At 38.8% G+C, this 24,981-nt stretch overlaps 1 protein-coding gene and 1 long non-coding RNA gene across 6 annotated transcripts in view; one reads left to right on the top strand and one right to left on the bottom strand.

The window, feature by feature from the left end:
- Window positions 1–24,981, bottom strand: part of FER (FER tyrosine kinase) — a 418,243-nt gene that overhangs the window by 14,381 nt on the left and 378,881 nt on the right. For all 4 annotated transcript variants that reach the window (XM_034656598.1, XM_034656597.1, XM_034656600.1 and 1 more), the window contains one exon: window positions 8,744–8,898. In XM_034656598.1, the coding sequence (XP_034512489.1) occupies window positions 8,744–8,898 (155 nt within the window). The remainder of the gene's footprint in view (window positions 1–8,743; window positions 8,899–24,981) is intronic.
- Window positions 1,550–24,325, top strand: LOC117801543. 2 transcript variants are annotated; one of them, XR_004624176.1, is made up of 5 exons: window positions 1,550–1,583; window positions 20,539–20,640; window positions 21,032–21,240; window positions 22,813–22,940; window positions 23,795–24,325. It is a non-coding gene; the product is annotated as an uncharacterized LOC117801543 (long non-coding RNA). The 2 variants fall into 2 exon arrangements; XR_004624175.1 differs by lacking the exon at window positions 1,550–1,583 and having other exon boundaries at window positions 20,440–21,240.

Raw genomic sequence — 24,981 nt, 5'->3', positions numbered from 1 at the left:
TCTTTTTGATGCAATTGTAAACGGGACTGTTTTCTTAATTTCTCTTTCTGATAGTTCATTTCAATGTATAGAAATGCAACAGATTTTTGTATACTGTACCCTGCAACTTTACTGAATTCATTAATTCTAACAGTTTATTGGTAGAGTCTTTAGTGTTTCTATATATAATAATGCCATCTGCAAAGAGTGGTAATTTTACTTCTTTTCCAGTTGACATGCTTTTTATTTTATCCTTACATAATTGCTCTGGCTACAACTTCCAATACTACGTTGAGTATAAGTGGTGAGAGTGGGAATCCTTGTTTTATTCCTGATCTTAGAAAAGCTTTTCACTGTTGAGTATGATAGCTGTGGGCTTGTGTCATATATGGCCTGTATTATGCTCTGATATGTTCTTTCTATACCCAGTTTGTTGAGATTTTATCACAAATGGATGTTGAATTTTGCCAAATGCTTTTTTCTGCATGAATTGAGATGATAATTTTTATCCTTCCTTTTGTTTCTGTGGCAATTCTCATTGATTGACTTGTGGAGGTTAAAACATTCTTGCATCCCTGGAATAAATCCACTTGAACATGGTGTATAACCTCTTAATGTATTGTTGAATTCGGTTTGCTAAAATTTTGTTGAGGAATTTTGCAGCTATGCTCATAAGGGATATTGGCCTATAATTTTCTTTTCTTGTGGTGTCCTTGTCTGGTTTTGGTATCAGGGTGATGCTGGCCTTGTAAAATGACTTTGTTAGTATTTCCTCCTCTTCAATTTTTGGAAGAGTTTTAAAGAAGAATTAATGCCCATCTTTCTCCATGTTTGGTAGAATACACCAGTGAAATCACGTGGTCCTGGACTTCTGTTAGGTTTTGTTTACTAGTAAGGAAATCAAATCAGTAATCAGTTTGTTCAGATTTTCTATTTCTTCATAATTCAGTCTTGGTAAGTTGTATATTTTTAGGAATTTATTCTACTTTGTCCTTGCATTGTGGCATATAATTGTTCACAGTAGTCTTTTATGACCCTTTGTATTTCTGTGGTACCAGTGTAATATCTCCTCTTTCATTTCTTGTTTTGAGTCCTCATTTTTCTTTGTAAGTCTAGCTAAAGGTTTGTCAATTTTATTTTTTTCAGAGAACAGTCTTTTTGTTCACCATTCTTTTTATTGTCTTTTAGTCTCTTTCCTATATTGCTGCTCTGAGCTTTGTTATTTCCTTCCTTCTACTAACTTTGGGCTTCATTTCTCCTTCTTTTTCTAGTTACTTGATGAATAATGTTAGTTTGAGATTTTTCTCTTTATTTATTGCTATGAACTTCCCTCAGAATTGCTTTTCTTGCATCTCATAAATTTTGGTATATTGTATTTCCATTTTGATTTGTCTCAAGGGTTTTTAAAAAGATTTTATTTACTTCTTCTACAGAGAGAGAACATACATGAGCAGAGGGAGAGGGAGAAGCAGAGAATCCCAAGCAGACTCCATGCTGAGTGAGGAGCCCCATGAGGGGCCTGATCTCACAACTCTGAGATCATGACCTGAGCCGAAATGAAGAATCGGACACTTAACTGACTGAGCCACCCAGGTGCCCCCAAGGTATTTTTTTTTTTTTATTGCTCTTTTGATTTCTTCTTTAACCCATCGGTTTTTCAGTAGAATGATGTTTAATCTCCAAATAAATGTGAAATTTCGTAACATTGTGGTCAGAGAAGATGCTTGATATGATTTCAATCTTCTTAAATTTATTAAGACTTGTTTTGTGGCCTAAGATATGATCTGTCCTAGAGAATGTTTCATACGCATTTGAGAAGGATGTGTATTTTGGTGCTTTTGGATGAGATGTTCTGTATATATCTATGCAGTCCATCTGGTCCACTGTGTCATTTAAAGTCCATATTTCCTTACTGATTTTTCTGTCTGGAAGATCCATCCATAAATGTAAGTGGTATTTTAAACTCTTCTATATTATTGCTATTTATTTCTCCCTTTAGGAATGTTAACATTTGCTTTATATGTTTAAGTGCATAAATATTTACAAATGTTATATACGCTTGTTATATTGGCCACTTTATCATTCTGTGATGCCCTTCTTTGTCCTTGATTAGTCTTAAAATCGATTTGGTGTGATATAAGTACAGCTATCTTAGCTTTCTATTTTCATTGGCATGAAATATCTATTCCTATCTCCTCAAGTCTGTGTATGTCCTTTCATCTGCAGTGAAAGGTGGGTATAGGCTATAGGCAGCTTATAGAGGAATCTTGTTTTTGTTTTTTATCCATTCATCCAGTCTCTGTCTTTTGATTGGAGAATTTACTCAATTTACACTTAAAGCAATTGTTGATGGATATGTACTTATTGCCAGTATAATTGCTTCCCAGCTGTTTGTAGTTTTTCTCTGTTCATTTCTTCTCTTGCTCTTTTCCTTTGTGATTTGATGACTTTCTTTACTGGTATGCTTAAATTTCTTTTCTAAAGATCTTTTGTGTATCTACTATAGATTTTTGCTTTGTGGTTACCATGAGGGTTTTATGTAACCTATATTTATAACACTCTATTTTAAGTTGATAAAAACTTAAGTTTGAATGGATTCTTAAGCTCTACAAATTTACTCTCCCTCACAACATTTGGTTTTTGATGTCATAGTTTACATCTTTTTGTGTATCCCTTAACTAATTATTATAGTTATTTTTATTACTTTTGTCTTTTAACCTTCATAGTAGCTTTGTAAATGATTAATCTATCTTCACTATACATTTACCTTTATCAATGAGATTTATACTTTCATGTGTTTTCTCGTTACTAATAAGCACCCTTTCTTTTCAGCTTAGAGAAGTCCTTTTAACATTTCTTGTAAGGCTGGTTTAATGGTGATGAACTTCTGAACTTTCGCTTATCTGGAGAATTCTTTGTATCTCCTTCAATTCTAAATGGTAACTTTGCCAAGTAGAGTCTTCTTGCTTGCAAGTGTTCTACTTTCAGCCTCTGAATATATTGTGCTACTCTCTTCTGGCCTGCAAAGTTTCTGCTAAAAAATTTGCTGATAGTCTTATGGAGGCTCCTTTGTATGTGACAATTTGCTTTTCTCTTGCTGCATTTAAGATTCTTTCTTCTCTTTAATCTTTGACATTTTAATTATGTGTCTTGGTGTGAGTCTCTTTGAGTTCCTTTTATTTGTAACTCAATGGGCCTCCTAGATCAGGATGTGTTTCTTTCCCTAAATTTGGGAATTTTTAACCATTATTTCTTCAAAGAAGTTGTCTGTCCCTTACTCTCCCCTCTTCTTCCTCTGGGACTTACATAATGCAAATGTTAGCCTGCTTCATGGTGTCCTAGAAGTCCCCTGAGTTATCTTCACTTTTTAAAATTCTTTTTGCTGCTCTGATTGGGTGAGTTCACTACTTTGAGTTAACTGGTCCTTGCTTTTTCATCCAGTTCGCTGGTAAACTCCTCTAGTGTATTTTTTTTTTTTAAGCTCGATTATTTCATTTTTCAGCTCTGTGACTTGTTTGGTATTTTGTTAGATTTTCTATCTCTTCATTGAAGTTCTCACCACGTGCATCCATTCTTCTGAGTTTGGTAAGCATCTTTCTGATCATTACTTTGAAGTTTTTATCAGGTAAATCATTTATCTCAGTTTCACTAAAATTTTATTTTCCTGAGGGTTTATTTTGTTCTTTCGTTTGGAACCTATTTCAGTGTTTCTTCATTTTGCTTGACTCTGTTGGTTTTTATGCATTTAAGGAACAGCCACCTCTCCCAATCTTGAAGAAGTGCCCTCATGTATTACATGAATGTCATCACTGAACCTTGCCCTACTCTTTGTTGTCTTTCAAACCTTTGTGATTGCCCACGCAGACTGCTTTAATAGCTCACAATACTTGAGGGCACTCCTAGACCTATCGTGTCCAAAAGAATCTCAGCACTGAAATTGAGTTTGATTTGCAGCCAGACCCTAAACTACTGGCTGGTCCCACAGTCCTGTGGGACTACAAGTGTAAGCCCCACTGACCACTAGAGCCAGCTGATCTGGAGTTGTCTTCTGGGCAGCAGTTGTAAAAATTGGGGTTTTAGATGAGTGCATAAGTTCCTTTCTGGGAGATACCAGGGAGGTGTAGTGAGGCAGAGGGAGAGGGCAAAGATGGTATCTACTAGTCTGCATTACTTCAGCCTCCACATGTGTGCCAAACCCGAAGACTTCCCCTCAGCCTGAAGCTCCCGACAGGCAAATGGTCTTCTTTCATAGTTGGCTTTTGGTGCAGTGCCTTGGGGAATGCTCGCTTGCCAAGAACTCTCTGATTGTTACAGTCCTCTAGGACTCAGGAATGCAAGTGTCCCTTGGTCACTAGAGCCAGATCGAGGGGCATTCTTTGGATGGCAGCCCCTAAAACTAGAACACCAGGTGGGTGTAAGAGCTCTCTCCTGAGAGATACTGGTGCTCTGGAATACATCAGGGACAGAATATGAAGATGCCACCTGCCCTTTAATGTCTCTGGAAAGTCAGGTCTTAGATGTGTGTTCAGTTAGAAGCCTGCACCTCTGGCTGTAGCTATGATGATAAGACAAAAGGCCTCTTTCGCAGAAAGACAGAGCTCTTCAGCCTACTGCCACTTACTATGCCCTAGGGATGGTATCTGTTTAAGAACTTTTTCTCTATTGGTTACAGTCCTGTGGGACCTGTGAAAGTAAGCCCTGCTGACCACCAGAGCCAGGTGATATAGAGGTGTTCCCAGGTACCAGCTAGTAAAACCTAAGCACTAGACAGGGTATGAGCTCCTTTCTGGGAGACTGTGGAAAGAAAAGTAGAGGGAAAGTACAGAGATGGTGTCCACAGGCCTGTAGATGGGTGCCATACCAGAAGTCTGCCCTCAGGCCACAGCTCCTGGACAAGCAAGTAAAGACTGTGGGTATGCTGGTGTCTGTCAGGGCACTTGGGTGGTAGCCTGCCAAGAACTGTCTCTTGGACTGTTACAGTCATACAGTACACAGGAATGCAAGCCCCCTGGCTTCCAGAACCTGGTGATCAACGGGGGTTCCCTGTGTGGCAGCTGCAAAAACCAGGCTACTAGATATGTATAAAAGCTCCCCTCTGAGAGATAATGATGCTCTGGGGTGCAGCAGCAGGAGAATGTGAAAATGGCATCTGCCAGCTTCCATCCCTGGAAAGGATCCCCAGCAGACCTATAGATGTGTATTAAATAAGACGCCTCTCGGGCTGATGCTTTAAGTCTAGCAAATGAGCTGCTTTCACAGAGCCTGTCCATTGGCTGCTTCTGCTCTGGGCCCTAGGGCAGGTTATTCCAAGCATGGGGTCTTTTAAGAGTTGTTTTTACGTTCGCTGTAGCCTTGTGGGTTACATGGATGTGAGCCCTGTTGGTTTTGGAAGGTAGATGTTTTGGGAGCCGACCACTCAGGTGCAGGTCTTAAATGCTGGGATGCCTGAAGTGGGGGCTTAAACCTTTTGCTCTTCAGGAGAAGCTCTGGGTTTTTAGTTTCCTCCTGATGATGGTTCTTTGTGCTGGGGGAGGGGTTTATGATGAGATGGTGTCTTAGCCTCTCTTACCTGCTGTGATACAGGTTTTTTTTCTTGTTTGCCTAATTCGTAGCACTTGCTTAGCTAGCTTTTTTGGGTTTTTTGAGAAAATTGTTCCATAGACTTGGTGTGTGTCTGTGAGAGGAGGCATGAGTTGGGATCTTCCGACATCATCATGTTGAAACAGAACCTTGTTGGGTAATTTTAATGGGCTAAGAGCAACTTATGCTTGTATGGAATTTTGCTACTTCTCCATCTCATTTGATCCGCACAACACCCTTATATGGAAAAGGCACTGTTTTCTCATCTTGCAAGTTAGAAAACATAGGTGCAGATAAGTAGATGACTTGCCAAGGTCATGCAACTAATGACATAACTGGTGGGAAATCTGGCCCTGATGACTGATCCAGGACTCTTTTCACTATAAATCCTGCCTCTTTCTCATTTCAGATTACTTCGGTTAATTAGAGGATGCATCAGCCCAAAATTCTTAGGTGACAAATGAAAAAATGTCTTTTAATTTTCTTTTTTAGATTATTTCTTAGTTGAAGATGAGTGTCCTATTTGCGCTTTACAAAGACAGTCCTTTGGTAACAGCTATATTGAGCACGGTAGCAATATATGCTGAAAAGACTATCAAGTATGCTCCCATTCCATGTTTAGAAAGTGGGGGAGGGGATATATACACGATGATGTGTCGTGTGGCTAGAGGTGGGTGGGAGAGGGGCTTACATGTCATTGTAGGCTCTGCTATTGCTTGATTTAAAAAAAAAAGTATGTGTGTCATTTTTTAAAAAATTAGAGCAACACTAATGACAAAATAATGGTGAAAATAAGTTTAACTCTATGGCCCTAAGGCAAAATTTCTCTTCCTTAGACTGAAGGATTTTTCTGTCAACTTTGCTCCCACATGTCATGGAAGACTTGGGCAGTATTTCAGCTACTCTAAGGCAACAGTGAAGAAAAGCATCAGTGGGGAAGAAAAGTCCCTTGGAAATAAGGCAAAATCTTGCCACCAATCATAAAATGATACTTGCATAAAATATGAAAGAAGTATTAAGAAGAAGTAGGTCTTTCAATAGATAAATTTTCCACTCCTGTTAAACTCTGAGGAACTCCCTCATTGGGTTGGGCAATAAATATTCCAGACTTCCTCATCTGTTAAACTCTCTCCCCCTTTGTCATGTAAATTGTTCTGCATTGTATTAACAGTAAAGACGGGGAAAAAAAGTCCCTCATTGCCAACCAAAGATCTTCATATCTCTATTACTTAAAATGCTGTAGGTCTGGCTCTAAGAGATATCTGGAAATAGAATTTTGATTTGTAAATACTGCAGCTTGAAATTCAACTAAAATACATTTTGACTGAAAGGCAGAATTGCTCTTGGCATAACAGTAAGAGGACTTTGAAAGGCAATGAAGAGGATCTGGTCAATAGGATTAAGACAAACCTAGCTGGATTTCAGCTCTCCCAAGTCCAGTTCCAGCCCCCTTATAGGAATGCTGTAAGAATGTACAAGAAGGGGTTAACAACATTTTGTCCCTTAAAGAAAACTTCTGCATAAATAACATGTTATAGTCTTTTATCCTGTGATTGTTCGTCATAGGAATATAACCTTAGAGTAATATCAGTGAAGAAAATAGCAGGGCTGCCATTTTCTCTAGATTCTCAGGAATAGTGGAATTGGTCTGTGATCATTAGAAAGCTCACAAAAACTTCTCTTGCCAGCACGTGGGAAGACAAATGAGGGTGAGGATTAGTATCTATGGAGATTGTTAAGCTCAACAACTTCCTTACTGGGGAGTAGAACTTGGTCAATTTCTCATAATGACAAGTACACACAACATATGCCCCACAGTGTCCCTAGTATACAGAATACAGAACAGAGCCCCAACTAACTTCCAAACCAATCACACCCCAAAGCTTTATCTGGAAAATATTTGGCGGTTCCTTGAAAAGTTAAACACAGAATTACCATATGACCCTTAGTGTATACCTAGAATAACTAAAAACAGGTACTCAAACAAATCCTTATACACAAATGTTCATAGCAGTACTCACAATAGCTGAAAGGCGAAAACTGCCCAAACATGCACATTGAATGAATGGATAAACAAACTATAAATATATACAATAGGATATTATTCAGCCATAAAAAGGAATTAACTTAATTATACATGCTACAACATGGATAAACCTCAAAAACATTTAAGAAATATGAAGTATAGGTAAATCCATAGCCACAGAATGCAGACGTGGTTGCCAGTGGCTGGGGCAAAGGAGGAATGGGGAGTTTTATTTTGGAGCGATGAAAACGTGAGAACTAGAAAGAAGTGGTGGTTGTACAATACTGTGAACTGCACTAAATCCCACTGAATTATTCACTTCAGAATGGTTAATTCCAAGTTATATGAATTGTACCTCACTTAAAAGCTTTGTCTTTAATTTAGGCATTAAATTAAGGTACTTATAAATGCCCCATTTTTCATGATGAAGTAATTTTTCATTTTAAATCAGTAAAGAATCATTTTATATTTCAATTTAAAACATACTATACCCATTCACCAACCCATGGCTCATGTACTGCCTCCCTTAATGAAAATGTAGTTATAATTTCACTTACAGCACAATCTCTCTGAATTCCGGAACCCATCTTGTTACAGCCCATTTTATCCCGAACACAGATAATGCAACCTGTATCTATTTCCAATTACAATGACACACACACACAAATCCCTGCTGTTTTATAAATGTAACTTCCATCTCTCTCCACAAGACTTACACAAGTTCCAGAGGCTGAAATGCTAAGAAAACATGTTAACTTTTAGAGTGAGAAACTATAGACTTGACAATATTTTAAAACCTAGTATTAGATGAGGTTATTGCACCATTTATAAGACATTCAAAAGCAATGGTCCAGAGCCACAGGAACGCTTTAAAAATAACCATTTTGGGGGGATTAGAAAAAACCCTCTCCAAAGTGCTTATTAGTATATCCATCTTTTAAATCTAGCAGTCTTACATATAGAAATCTGACCAATAATGTCAATGAATTAAGTTTCTGCTCATGTGTAAGTACAAAATATGAATACTTACACATTACTGTGCTGATTTTCAAATCATTCTAACTTGGGCTCTGCTTTACTCCTGTAATTTGGCTTGTGTATGTTTTGTGCTGATTGAGTACATTTTTACCACCAAAAAGCAAAACAGTCTATTCTTACCATAATTAAGAGCTTCTGGTGCTGTCCATTTAATGGGAATCTGCTTTAAGCCAGAAGATGAATACACTCCACCATCCTCTTGACGAGACATTCCAAAGTCACTGATTTTCAGAACGTTATTTTCACCTACCAGGCAGTTTCTTGCAGCAAGATCCCTAGGTTACAATAAGACATAGAAAATACCTATTAAAACAAATTGAAAGCTGCTTTCACATTTATGACTTCCACACTTTGCATTTTTACATTTGCAATGTATTTATAATGAGGTTAAGAATGCTTGTGATTTACCAGTCCTTCTCATCTTTTCTGTCATAGGTAAAAATCACCAGTGAGAATATTTGCATAGGGAACAGGCCCCATACTAATTTTCTAGGCATCACATATATTTCCATTTAGATAGAAAAACACTGCTTCTAGGGTTAAGAGAAAAATCACAGAGGGAGGCTAAGCAAACTTGGCATTATTTCTCATTGGACTGGATTTCCTAGAGCAGCACTCCTTTACATAACTTCTGTGATGATGGAATGGTTTCTATCTGTGCTGTGCTGCCCAGTAGGTAGTCATTAACCACGTGTGAGGATTAAACACTTGGAATGGAACTCATGTGATTGAGAAACTGAATTTTTAAATTTACTTTTAGTTAATTAAATTTAAATAGCTGTGTGTCGCTAGACAGCCTTTGGCTATTGCAGCCTTAGAGCTTCCCAAAGGGTGGAGAATGGCTGAGGTGCCAGAGAGCTTTGCAACTCTCTCTACTGCCTCTGGGACAGGCAAAACTTTGCATGATCTGGCTCTGCCTGTCTCTCTCACCTTCTCTTGTTCTACCCATACTGGGCTTCTTTCTGTCCTCAAATGCAGGACAAATCCCCTAACATGACAAGCTTATTTCCACTCTAGGGCCTTGCAGTTAGCTGTTCCCTTTACCTGGAGTGCTTTCCTTCTAGGCTACAGTATAGCCGGCTCATCTTCATTCATTCTTAGCTCAAATACCCTCTTCTCAGAGAAATCTGTCTTGATCATCTCTTTTGCTCACTGCTGTCTTCCTTATCAGGTAAGGGTGAAGTCTCTAATTCTAGTGAGAAGCCCTTCAATAATCAAATTCTTATATGTACACCTACATGTTTATACATTTTCATAAATTTATATATATGTAGAGAGAGGGAGACAATGTATATGTGTGTATGAATCTATACATACACACAGACAATCAGATATTATGTCCCATGGTGCTGAGTATTAAGAAGAAAGTTGTATAAAGGGAGAGATTTACTGGAAGGAATCCTGTTTTAGATAGGCTGTTAGGGAAGGTCTCTTTGATAATATGGTATTCGATCAAAGACATGAAGGAAGTTAAGAAGAAAGCCATGGGGATATCTAGGAGGAGAGCATCCAAGATAGAAAGAGCAATAGATAACAAAGACCCTGAAATTGGGACATGCTTGATATATTTATGGAATGAGTGAGGGGAAGAGAATAGTCATTTTAATCAGAGGGTTAGCCAGGACCAAATGATGTATAGCTTCCAAGTTCCTTGAATTTTATTCAGAGTAAGCTGGACAGTAACCAGGAGAGCTCTGCATACAGGAATGGCAGCTCCAGAAAGACCACTTAGGAGATTAGACTATTTCAGAAGTCCATGAAAGGCAACAATAGCCTGCATGAAGATGGAGTCAGTCAGCTGTATTTGAAAAGTACAATCAATAACATTTGCTGGTAGGTTGGATGTGGAATAGGAGAGAAAAAGAATCATGGATGACTCCAAGATATTTTGGCCTGAACACCTGGAAGGATGGAACTGACATTTATTGAAATGGGGAAGGTTACCCAAAAATTACTGGAAATGATACAGGAATTCAGCCCAAATCGCAGGATATAAAATCAATGCACAGAACTCACTTGCATTTCTATATACTAACAAAGAGAAGAGAAAAAAGTCTCTTCAACAAATGGTGTTGGGAAAATTGGATGGCCACCTGCAGAAAAATGAACATTTCCTAGATCATTTCCTTATACCATACACAAAAATAAACTCATACTGGGTAAAAGACCTAAATGTGAGATAAGAATTCACCAAAATCCTAGAGGAGAACACAGGCAGCAACCTCTTTGACCTCGGCCGCAGCAACTTCTTGCTACACATGTCTCCAAACACAAGGGAAACAGGCAAAAATGAACTATTGGGACTTCATCAAGATAAAAAGCTTTTGCACAGCAAAGGAAACAGTCAACAAAACCAAAAGGCAACCAACAGAATGGGAGAAGATCTTTGCAAATGATTTATCAGATAAAAGAATAGTATCCAAAATTTATAAAGACCTTATCAAACTCAACATCCAAAAAAATAATCCAGTCAAGAAATGGGCAGAAGACATGGTCAGACATTTCTCCAAAGAAAACAAACAAATAGCCAACAGACACATGAAGAGACGCTCAACATCACTCAGCATCAGAGAAGTACAAATCAAAACCACAATGAGATGCTACCTCAGACCTGTCAGAATGGCTAGAATTAACAACTCAGGAAACAACAGGTGTTGGCAAGGATGCAGAGAAAGGGCAACCCTCTTACACTGTTGGTGGGACTGCAAGCTGGTACAGCCACTCTGGAGAGCAGTATGGAGGCTCCTCGAAAAGTTAAAAAGAGAACTACCCTATGACTCAGCAATTGCACTACTAGGTATTTATCCAAAGGATACAAACAGTGATTCAAAGAGCACACGCACTCCATTGTTTATAGCAGCAACGTCCACAATAGCCAAACTATGGAAGGAGCCCATATGTCCATTGACAGAATATGGATAAAGAAGATGTGGTATATATACACAATGGAATATTATTCAGCCACCAAAAATAGTGAAATTGTGTCATTTGTAACAATGTGGATGGAACTAGAGGGCATTATGCTAAGCGAAATAAGTCAGTCAGAGAAAGACAAGTATCGTATGATTTCACTCCTGTGTGGAATTTAAGGAACAAAACTGATGAACGTAGGGGAAGGGAAGGAAAAATAAAGTAAGACAAAAACAGAGAGAAGCAAACCAAAAGAGACTCTTGACTATAGGGAACAAACTGAGGGTTGCTGGAGGGGAGGTGGGTGGGAGAATGGGGTAAATGGGTGATGGGCATTAAGGAGGGCACTTGTAGTGATAGCACTGGGTTTATATGCAACTGATGAATCACTAAATTCTATCTCTGAAACTAATAATACATTATACATTAATTAAATTGAATTTAAATTAAAAAGAAATGCAGAAAATTAGTGAGAAGACACAGGACTAGATTCATGGAGTTGGGTGGAGCAAGCCACTTATCTCCTGTCCATTTCTTTTCTTTTTTTTTTTTTAGTAAAAGAATTCCAAATTTAGCTGAATATATTACCATCCATTTGAAAACTCCTATACTTCCCAACATCCCCTGCAACCAGAAGTGGCCATAATCTAAGTTCTGGACAATGAGATATAAGCATAAGATGTGTTCAGAATTTCTAGGAAGTTCCTTATACCACCTCACATCTGTCAGAATGGCTAAAATTAACAACTCAGGAAACACCAGATATTGGCAAGGATGCAGAGAAAGGTGAACCCTCTTACACTGCTGGTGGGAATGCAAACTGGTGCAGCCACTCTGGAAAACAGTATGGAGGTTCCTCAAAAAGTTAAAAATAGAACTACCCTATGACCTAGCAATTGCACTACTAGGTATTTGCCCAAAGGATTAAAAAAAATACATATTCAAAGGGACACATGCACCCTGATGTTTACAGCACCATTATCAGTAATAGCCAAACTATGGAAAGACAAAGGTGTTCATCAACAGATGAATGGATAAAGATGTAGTGTGTATATATATATACACACACACACTAGACTATTACTCAGCCATCAAAAAGAATGAAATCTTGCCATTTGCAACAACATGGATGGAACTAGAGTGTATTATGCTAAGCAAAATAAGACCACCAGAGAAAGACAAATACCATATGATTTTACTCCTATGTGGAATTTAAGAAACAAAACCGATGAACATAGGGCAAGGGAAGGAAAAATAAAATAAGATTAAAACAGAGAAAGAGGCAAATAAAAGACTTTTAACTACAGGGAACGAACAGGGTTGCTGGAGGGGAGGTGGATGGGGGTCTGCTAAATGGGCGATGGGCATTAAGGAGGGCACTTGTGATGAATACTGGGTAATATATGTAAATGATGAATCAATAAATTCTGTTCCTGAAACCAATATTACAGTATTTTTAACTAACTTGAATAAAAATAAAAACTTGGTAATTTTCTTTTTTTAAAATTATTTCCCATTACATTTCTCCCTCCTGCTAACATAAAGAGGAAGCATACTAAAGTTGGAAAAGCATCAATAGATTAAGGGGCCTGTGTGCCTAATGAGTATGCCATACATACTCTGGACTGTCTACCTTCGTATATGTGGACTGTGTGTGTGTGTGTGTGTGTGTGTGTGTGTGTGTGTGTTGTTATATGCAGTCAAAGTAATCCAGTGTGGGTGGAGGAGGGCCTTGGTTTTGGACAGGTGGAGTTTATTAGATGTCCAAGTATAGATGTTGAGTAGGCAACTGAGTATATTAGTCTGGAAGTTAAAAGAGGTCTAACAGTTGTCAGCTTTCAGATTTGAGGCAATGGAATTACAGAATACTTTCACCTAGAGAGTGAGTGTAGAGAGGAAATAGAGGTGTTCAGAGACTAAGCCTTAGTTTCCTGTTTTGTTGTTTTCCCCCTCATTTCTCTTGTAGCTTTCCCCTATGTGGACTCCAGTTACACAGTAATACAAGGGAGACAACATCAGTGTCTGAAACCTAATAGAAACCACATCTTTATGAGCTGAGGAATCAGGAAAAGAGGTCCTTGCAAGTGTAGGATCATAGAGGGGAAACAGCCAGAGAAGGGGATTACCTGATTCCATGTTTGAACCCACACAAGTTTCAGCCTAAACCCTGAGCTACACATTTGATGGGCAGACCTAAGACCATTTAGAGAACCAAACTCCTTTAAATCACTGCCCATGTCTCAAAGTAACTCCTGACTGTCTCACACAGGGCACACCAAAACACAGGCTTTGAGAAGTTAACTGTGATATGAATCACTGTGAGGCAGTGAACCTATATTCTAACCTAACTGGGTTGATTGTGTGCTAAAACAAAACCAAAATATCAGCAATCTCCAGTGCAATATAACAGGGACTTAGAGCCTGTACAATGTAACATTCACAATATCTAGGGCACAACTCAAAACTGCTAAACATACAGAAAACAAGAAAAATGTGATCAATTCTAAGGGGAAAAACAATCAACAAATACCAACATCATAGTAACCACATATAAAGTGGCTATTATAACTATACCCCATAAAATAAACAAAAACACATTTGAAATTAATGGAAAAACAGGTAATCTCAGTCAAGAAATAAAAACTAGAAAAATTATAGAAATGGAGAAACATAAAACACAACACCACCTACCCATATCCTAATCAAGCTGCTAAAATCCAAGAAAAAGAAAATGTCTTAAAAGTAGATACAGAAAATGACACATGATACAGAAAGTGATTCGAATAATCACAGATTTCTAAAAAAAAAAAAAAAGCAGAAATGGTGGAATAACATCTTTCATTTGTTAAGATGGCAATTCTTCTCAATTGATCTACAGACTTAATGTATACCCAGTCAAAATTCTAGCAGATGTCTCTGTCAACTCAGAATTCAACAGCTAGCAAAAATATCCTACAAAAATGAAGGCAGAATAAAGACACTGTCATATGAAAGAAAACAGAATTAACCAACTGACAGCAGATCTACTCTACCAGAAACATCAGTAGTACTTCAGCCTAAAGGGAAATGATACCAGAAAGAACTCTGGAACATCAGGATAGAAGGAAGAACAACAGAAATGGTAAATATGTGGGCAAATATAAAATTTTTTCCCTCTTAAGTTCTTTAAAATATGACTGAATATTGAAAATGAATATGATAGCATTATCTAATCAGGTTTTCAATGTATGTAAACGTTATGACAACTACCAGATAAGATAAAAATTGAGTGTGAACAAACGGACCAATATGGGTGCAAATTTTCTACATTTCCCATGAAGTGATACAATATTAACTCTTAATAGTTTGTGGAAGTTTAGGTATATGTATTGCAATCTATAGAGCAACTCTTAAAGACATAAAGAGATATAGCCACAATGTCGAGAGATAAAATTATATAGAATGCTAAAAAATACCAAACATTATATAATAAAAATATCAGTATCTAGATATAAAGTGGTTGTTACTACTGATTCTACAGACAGAATAAGATATAGATAACAATGATTCTGTATTTACAAATACAAATTTGGTATCAAAAAATATTCCCAAAAAGCAAACTCCAATTCAGATGGTCTCATTAGTAGGTTTTATCATACATTCAGGGAAGAAATAACCATGTTATGGGAACTTTTTATAAAACAGAGAGTAACTGCCTAACTCCATCAGGCCAGTAGAAGAACTCTAATACAAAACCTGACAAAGACACTATCAAAGAAATTACAGAAAAATACTCTCACGAAGACAGAGTCAAATATTTTAAACAAAATATTAGCAAATCAAATACGGTAATATATAAAAAAGATAACACATCATGGCCAAGTAGGACTTATCCAATAATGCAAGACTGGTTTACCATTTGAAAATGAATCAGTGTAATTCACTAGAATGACAATACAGGGAAGAAAACCATTTGATCTTTCCAATTGATGCAGAGAAAGCATTTGACAGCATCCAATATCTGTTAATGATAAAATGCTCAGCAAACTGGAAATACTGAGGAGCTTCCTCAACCTGACAAAGGGCATCTACAAAAAATTCAACTACCAATATCATACTTCATGGTGAAAGACTAAATTGCTGTTCCCTGAGATCAAGGCAAGAATACCTGCTTTCACCATTTCTATTCCTGAGATCTTAGGCTTTGAAATAAGGCATAAAAGCAAAAAACAAACAAAAAAATCCCACAAATATCAGACAAAAGTAAAACTAGCCCTATTGGCACTATCTGCAGACATGATTTTTTTTTTTTTAACATAGAAAATCCCAGGCTAGAGGAGAACACAGAAGTAACCTCTTTGACATCAGCTGTAGCAACTTCTTTCTAGATTTGTCTCCTGAGGCAAGGGAAACAAAAGCAACAATAAACTACTGGGACTTCATCAAGATAAAAAGCTTCTGCACAGTGAAGGAAACAATCAACAAAAGTAAAAGGCAACTACAGAATGGGAGAAGATATTTGAAATGACATATTTCATGAAGGATTAGTATCCAAAACATATAAAGAACTTATACAACTGAACACCCAAAAAGTGAATCCAATTAAAAAATGGGCAGAAGACATGAATAGACATTTCTCCAAAGAAGACACACAGATGGACAACAGACACATGAAAAGATGCTCAACATCGCTCATCATCAGGGAAATACAAATCAAAACTACAATGAGATATCACCTCACACCTGCCAGAATGGATAAAATCAATAATACGAGAAACAATAGGTGCTGGTGAGAACGTGGATAAAGGGGAACCCTCTTGCACTGTTGGTGGGAATGCAAGCTGGTGCAGCCGCTCTGAGAAACAAAAGTTTCCTCAAAAAGTTAAAAATAGAATTACCCTATGAACCAGCAATGACACTACTAGTTACCCAAAGAATACAAAAATACTAATTCAAAGGGATACACATACCCCAATGTTTATAGCAGCATTATCTACAATAGCCAAATTATGGAAAGAGCTCAAATGTCACATCACTGACTGCTGAATGGATAAAGAAGATGTGGCATATATATACAATGGAATACTAATTAGTCATAAAAAAGAATAAAATCTTGCCATTTGCAACAACATGGATGGAACTATAGTGTATTATGCTAAGCAAAATGAGACCATCAGAGAAAGATAAATACCATATGATTGCACTTACGTGGAATTTAAGAAACAAAACAAATGAACGAGGTAGGGGGAAGAGGGAGGCAAACCAAGAAACCAAACTTCTAACTATAGAGAACAAACTGATGGTTACCAGAGAGGGAAGGTGGGTGTGCGTGTGTCTGGGGGGGGGGTTGTTGAACAGGTGATGGGGATTAAGGAGTGCGCTTGCTGTGATGAGCACTGGGTGTTGAAGATAAGTGTTGAATCACCAAACTACACCTGAAACTAACATCATGCTGTATATTAACTAATTGGAATTGAAATAAAAACTAAAAAAAAAAATCTTAGGGAATTTACATACCAAGAACTAGAATAAATGAATTTAGCAAGGTTGTAATATAAAAGGTTAATATAAAAAAACTTCTTGTATGCTAGCAGCAAACAACTGGAAAATTCCATTTACAGTAATGCTAATAAAACAAATACCTACAAATCTAGCAAAAGACAACCAAATCCCTTATACTTAAAACTACAAAACTTGACTGAGAAAAAAATAGTAAATAAACAAATGGAGATATTCATTCCATGCTCACTGAGTAGGAGACTCAATACTGTTAAAATGGCCATTTTCCCCAAATCGTAAATTTAATGCACTCGCAGCCATTGTTCTAGCAGATTAGTAAAATTAGACAAGATCTGGTAAAATTAGACAAGCTGCTTTTAAAATGAATATGGAAATGCAAAGATTCTAAAAATAATCAGAGCTTACCTAAACTGATTTTAAATCTTAAGTTAAAGCTATTGTTATCAACACAGTTCATCAAATGCAAAAAGATATGATAGCTCAATGGAACAGAATAGAAGTCTAGTCCAGAAATATATCCACAAATGTATGGTCAACTCATTTTTTTTTGTTTAAAGATTTATTTTTTTTTAAATTAAAAACATGTTTAATATTTTATTTGAGAGAGAGTGCGAGCAAGCGAGTGGAGGGGAGGGGCAGAGGAAGAGAATCTTCAAGCAGACTCCCCACTGAGCAGGGATCCCAAGGAGGGGCTCCATCTCACCACCCTGAGATCACAGCCTGGGCAGAAACCAAGGGTTGAACTGGTTGTCTGAGCGACCCATGTGCCCCAATTTATTTATTTTTTAGACCGAGAGAGACCGGACCCACATGCATGCCGGCGGGGCGGGAGAGGTTGGGGCAGAGGGAGAGGGAGGGAGAGAATCCCAAGCAGACTCCCTGCTGAGTGCAGAGCCTGATGCAGGGCTCTGTCTCACGACCCTGAGATTGTGACTTGAGCCAAAAACAAGAGTCAGACGCTCAACCAGCTGAGCCACCCAGGCGCCCCAACACTCAGCGCAGAGGCACGGCGGCATCACAGCGCACATCTCCGAAGCCTAGCGGACTGCTGATGCTTCTCGGGGCCACATGCCATTACTGTTGGTCAGAATGAGCTGTTTGCACTGCAGCATCTCAGTCGTTGACAGAATTTCAGCATCAGTGCTTTCCTCGGGTTAACACCCGCACTGGGCAACTATGCACACTTCTGGTATCCTGTCTTCATTGCACCACCAGCTGAGAGGATTGTTCTCCGCAATGCGGGTTACAGCTCTGGGAGGGATCAATCTAAAACCAATTTAGAGATACCTGCAATTCACTGTAAATAACTCTTCTTTGGGGTTGCATGAAGTTCAAGTGAATGGAAATAGTATCTTTTTGGCATCATCTACGAATTAAAATAAAACCTTAGGCCTTCATGCAGTCAGCATGTCCTGCACACTCACTGCTTGCCTGATGTTGTAATAAGTCTTCGATGGGAAAAGCAGATAGGATCTCTGGGCTGAGTCGCTGGTGATCTAATTTGGAAGAGAAGGCAGACACACACCTTTCCTCCTCCTCCATTCCCTCCTTTATTAAGCTTGCTACTGCCCAGCCCTGAGTCCAACAGTCTAGGAGACACACTGGTGATCCCTGCGTCTTCACGCATGAAACTGCTAGAGAACAAACCAGCATGAGCCAGTGTGTTACAGACTGCAAATCCTATAGGAACTCAGAGACGAGAAGTCTCGTAATAGGCTGGTATTGTCATTCACAGGAGGTATCAGAGAGAGCTGTACCTCACCACACGCAGAGGAATGTAACAGCAAATACTGCTGACTGCCAAAAGAGTATGGAAATGTTCCACTTAGGTCCGCTGAGTAATCTTCCTTGAAGATACAAAGTCAAACTTCTCGTGTGTACCAGAGGGGTCTTACAAAGTCAAACGTAGTATAAGACAGGCTAATTATGGCTCATATGAGAACACAGAGCAGTTGTGGGAAATCCAACACCAGCCGGCAGTGGAGATGAGTCAATTTTCTGTGCTATCTAGAAAGCACGACAGTGGGCATCGTGCCCTGTGGAGATGTTGCCTCTCAGAGCAAACACTATGGTAAGGCAGGAATAGCCAGGGGGCCAAGCCAGTGTTCTCCTTGTCTGGATGCCTTACCCCAGACATCATTTTACTGCTTGTAGCTATAATTACACAAAGTCAGGATTTAGCCTTCACACAGGAAAGAAGTTAGAGAAATATTTGTGTGTGTGTGTGTGTGTGTGTGTGTTTTAATACTAAAACTATTCCCACTGGGTCTGGGTAATATTGAGTCACAAATAACTAGCAACATTTAGGAGGAGAAACCCTCTTTAAGGCCCCAAGGTTTTCTAATTCTGCCTAAAACATGGCATAAAAGCAGTAACAGCATGGGGGGTGGGCAGTAAATGAAGCGGGTATTTGATGTAATCAAACCGTGTACTACTTAATCCGTGCCCAATGGTTGGCTACAACCTTTGAACTTTAAACAAGAGCTAAAATTGGTTACCTTTAAGAAAAGAAGTGACACTTCAAACTCCCCTCTCAGAAGAGAAAAAAACAGAAATTGTCTGTGTAACAAGCCTATGAAAAACCTGTTTTCTGAAAAAGCCAAATGTCATCAATGGCTTTGAAACAATATATATGAATGTTTTGATGGAAGGAGAGTAGGAATGCCAGTTTCTTGTTGCAAAATTTTGTACACGGTACCAGAAACAGAATAGTAAACTGTCTCATAGAGTGCACCAGGAAACCGAGCTTGGGCAGGGGGAGTGTCTCTGGCAACAGCGCTGACCCCTTGGGGACCATTTACGTTGGCCAATACCGAAGCCACTACTGAGCTGACAGTGATGGCATCAGAGATTAGCCAAAAAAGAGATGACCAGCCAGATTCTACCACAAGTCACATGTTGCTCATTTCCACTTCAGAATCTACCTTATTTTTCCTTTGAATAAAACACGTGTAGGGGCCCTTGGGTGGTGCAGTCAGTTAAGCTTCTGACTCTCGGTTTCAGCTCAGGTCCTGATCTCAGGGTCGTGAGACTGAGCCCTGTGTCCGGCTCCGTGCTTGGTGCAGAGTCTGTTTAAGTTTTTCTCTCCCTCGGCCCCTCCCCCCTGTGCTCTCTTTCTCCAAAATAAATAACATTTAAAAAATAATACATCTTTTAAAAAAAGTATATGTAAATATGAAAATCTCCCCACATTTCTCATTTTCAAGCACACCCTTGATTTCACCCCTAGTTTTTGATTGGTCTTCCTTCCCTTCACAACCTCCTCCATCACTCTTCACACCCTTGCCTTGGCGAGTTCTCTACCCATTATTACCGAGGCACTTATTTCTAAAAGTATAGCTCCCAAAGGAAGCCCATTATTAAACTGTGCTTTTTCTCTTCCTTGGAAAAATTGTTCAGTGTCACAGACTTCTGGGATGTTGGAAATAAAAGTGTTACTTCTGTGAATGCGGTACCAGACCAGGGTGGAGGGAGGGTTAGAGTATAATTCATGCTTTTTTGCTCAGGGCTGGTCCAAGGCCCTTTGGGTACACATGGTGCGAGCCAAAGGACTCTCTGCTCCTGAAATGGCCCTCCTGCTGCCCCTCAGGACATAGACTCCTCAGTACGTGAGTATCTTTATTTGCTTAAAGCCACTGCTAAAAGGCAAATGTGTTACCTGTGGGGAAAGGGGGTACACATTAGCACTGACTTGCATTTTGGCATTGATTTTTTGAACAAATCAGTACGTATAAAGACATACAAAGTCTTAAGGAGATGGGATGATAGGGCAGTTTTGTGAGAAGAGGGGGAAAGGGAAAATGAACAAGCATAGGGAACTGGCTATAAACAGGCCTGGGCAAGGCACACAGTGGGCTCTTGCGGGAAGAGTCACAGGGTGAATATTTAAAGGTGTGCTGTGGTATTGGGTAAGGGCGATAATGCAAATGTGACTCCTAAAAAGTCTGTCTAGGGCTGGCTCTTGTGTATTTATTCTAAACCAGGCTACCTTCTTTTCAGCAGCAGGGAAGATCATCACTGGGGCTCAAATGCCTCAGCCACTGAATCTACCCGTAGGGGAACCATGCTCCACTGGCTGCATTCTGCAAAGAAACTGAGGCCTTTGGTGATTTCCTCTGATGGGGCTGCTGCCCGGTAGCTGGGACACACAACCACCAAGTCCGGGCCCGACACAGCTGACTGAATGAGAACCATTTATGGGAGCTACTGTAAGTCATCTGCCCTTACTTAAAATGGACATGTTCAGCACATACTGAAGTGCTTACTCCTTTTGGCTCTTTCCTTTCCTTTCCTTTCCTGGGGCGAGTTCCCTATAAGAGAGTTCTGTTTGGCAATGGACAAATCCTAACTGCACATATTCTTGTATTTAGCTTAGAAATCAAATTCCTAGGTAGTTAGCTAAAGCAAAGCAGCTCATACTAAATATGGACATTGACAACAAATTCACAACCGAACACATACAGTGATAACACTTGCCTCAGTCTTTAAATTTACCGGCAGAACCCAAGGGGAACTTTACATTTAACTACTGTGATTAGCCTGGATGGTTTATAGTTTGATGAAATGGGCACTCTGTTTGTATAGTCAGGTATAAATCTCTCTCAGTCACTGTGTTTTGCTATCATCTGTGGCCACATTGTGCAATGAGACAAGGAATCTCTAGTGACTAGCTTTGGTACATAATTTAAATAAATTTTGATCTAATGTTACATCTCTTAAGATATAAAAAATCTGCTCTAAGGGCTTAGGGGAATAGGGGAGGACACATTAAAAAATACTGACGGAAAGTAAATGTTTAAATCTCTAGTTCAAAGAAATATACCAAGTTCCAATGGGTAATTCACCAACAAAACTGACCTCCGTCTCAAGCATGAACATTAAAGGCCACTAGCTGTCTGAGGCTGCAGTAAACTGCATTGCAAGTACTTGCCTCTGAAGTCAGCCTCAGTACTAACGCCAAGGGCCTCTACTCCTACAAGACTGCTCGAAGGGAGACACTCCCACTCTGAGAGTATGAGAAGTAAAAATGGAAGCCAGTTGCTTGAGTGACAAATGATATAACTTAAAATATTACATTTGGAATGTGATAAGTTACTCTGAACAAGAGAGAGGAAAAAGTGACCAAACCCTCCTTCCCGAATAGCCATCGTGATAACAGCTATCATTTATTTATTGAGGGCTCTATATGTGTCAGGTACTGTTCTAGATGTTTTCCATGTAACCCATCTTCTGTCAATACTCAACTTCATGCATACTGATCTGAACATTAAATACCTCTTAGATTTTTCCAGAAGCAATAATGCAAACATTTCCACTGTTGGGAGTTCTGGACTAGGGATCAGGAGACCAGAATTCTCACCAGTGTTTTCCTTAACAAGTTGTTTCAGTGAGTACATCACACATTTTCCTGGACCTTGGAAATGAGAGCACCAGCTGTTGACTTTCCTGAGCATGAGGGCACGTTAAACGATTTTACTCCTTTGTACTATATCCACCCTGATGTAAGAGTCATATATTTTATAACGGCTGACAGAGAAAATACAACAGGATAAAAAGTTACTAAGAATTCAACAATGTTCTGAAATGAATTTCTATTTTATTAATCACAATAGTAAAACAGTACCGCATATATAGACACACACACACACACACATTATTCTGTCTCAAATGCTTGATATGCACTTGGAACACTTGCAAAAACTTGGAGGAACCAGGGGCCCATGAGTCCATCAGTTGATAGTCACCATATGTATCAACTCTAACATTCTATTACACTCTAGATTAAAGGCATTGTCTTCCTGGAACTGGCTGGATAAACCTAGCCACACGGTGGTCCTGGTGAAGTCTTCCACGTTTCCAGCGCAACAATGAGTGTTAACAGCTCACCAATGGAAGTAAAGCCTGGAGGGTAAGAGACAGGAGCGCCATTCCATGTGGCCAACAGTCCCACCCACCCCAGGGCCAAAGTATCACAATACGGGCATCCTTTTGCTTGCCTCTGCTGAATAACTTGGGTACAACCAAGAAAATGCACTTCCCAATGATGTAAGAATAATACTAAGTATTTATTAAGCACTTAGTAGGAAATAGGCACTTTACCTGTTATCCCTAATCCCTATTTAAGTGTAGATATCTATTATACAGATAAAATTTATTTATTCATTTAAGAAATTAAGTAATTTGCCCAAGAACACAGAGATATTAAGTGACTGAGTACAGAATCTCTCTTACTCCAAAGCCCATGTTCTTTTAGTATTTTACAAAGCCGAGTGTTCCCTTGGTTTCTTGGAAATATTATCTTGAGAAAAGTAGTCCTCTGCACTACCTGATGAGATAGATGTTTGCCACTTTGTTCCTGAGACGTGATTTCTTTCTCATTTAAGTTTCGTGGAATAGCATCCCTGACTCAATACTTAGGTTCTGGAATATAGAATATATTGAGAGGACTAAAATCCGCATTATTTTTCTATGCTGTGTCAAGGCACATAACAATTTCTCCACAATCTTTTTGTTGTAGTTTATACTTTCATGATGTGATATACATACTCACACTAGGGCCCAAATTAAGATATAAAAGACACATAAAGGAGCAGAGCAACTGTATAATCTGTGATGCACAAGGTACAATAACAAGCCTTGGGATCATTTACATTTTTACAGTCTGCAAAATGTTCAGCTACTGATGAACAAACACACTCTAATTATGGTAGAAGGCACCTGGATTTAGATACTGACTGATCTGCTGTGGTTACCTCTTTGCAGGATCACTGTCTCTGTGCAATGGATGGCGCCAGCTCTGCCCTTTGCTGAGAGGGTCAGTAATGGAGGACATCCACCAAATGCCCCATTGACCAGCCCCTTCTCTCCCCCAACCAGACAGAGCCAGCCTGCACTTCTGCCTTTGGTTCGAAGATCCCTAATAGACCCTTAGGCTGTGTGCCTGAGGCGGAAAGATAGACCCATTCAGGTCTATCAGGAACTCAGGAAGAGTCCCCAGAACAGACTGAGCCCCTCGGTACAGAGGTGAAACATCCAGTCCTATTTTCTGTGGCGCCAGTACTCTGTTCAGGGACAACACTTTTCAGTATTTATAGCAGTTCAAGAGGAGGAATGCTTTTCTCTCGTGTGCCTCAACCGTTCTTTTCTTGCCTCCCATTTACATTCTTTTAAAATGAAATTTTCATTATTCCCATTTCAATTTCTAATGTTGTTTTCTGGGTTTATGAAGTGATATCCCAGGTGACTTTATAATAAATTTCTTTTCAGTCCCATGATTGCTTTCAGTGTATGAAATCCAAATAGAGTCCACGTTACAAATACAGGTCTATTTTATAATAATTCATTTTTATCTTGAAACAAATATCTGAAATTCAATTTCTTTTCCGTCTCTATTTCCTTTCCATAGTCAGGAGAGCTTGCTTTAGCTTTGTTCAATTTTAATTCTGCGTTCTGTTTGATCATATAATACCACAAAAATAAAGTCAAGATTTGATTTCATATATGTAGCTGTTTTTCTCTTCTTGTAATGCTACAAGATAAAAGTTTTTAAAAATATTCACCAAACGTCCTTCCATAATTAGTTATTCATTCCGTGGTTCTTTGATGTATTCACACAAAATCTGCATTTTGCATTCATGAAGGATTACTTGTCTGAGCAAATATTATACATGTGTGTGTCCTTTTGGTCTTTTAATGAAATTTTCCGTTACCAATTTGCAGACCACAGTTACATAAAACAAAAGTGTCTGAAAGACTCAAAGTGGGCAAAATAATTTATATAAATGTAAAACCTATTCACGAAAAATTCCAAAAAATTTTGGCAAATTTATAGTGATCTTCAAACTACCGGAGGAAAAATGTGACAGCTGCTTACCAGCGTTCGGTGAGAGCGTGCAGCAACAGCAGCACATCAAAGTGACTATCACAGTATCTTGGTGAAATTACACATG

Source organism: Ailuropoda melanoleuca, chromosome 3, assembly GCF_002007445.2.
Source record: "Ailuropoda melanoleuca isolate Jingjing chromosome 3, ASM200744v2, whole genome shotgun sequence".
NCBI classification, from domain to species: domain Eukaryota; kingdom Metazoa; phylum Chordata; class Mammalia; order Carnivora; family Ursidae; genus Ailuropoda; species Ailuropoda melanoleuca.
This window is presented reverse-complemented; position numbering and strand designations above follow the sequence as displayed.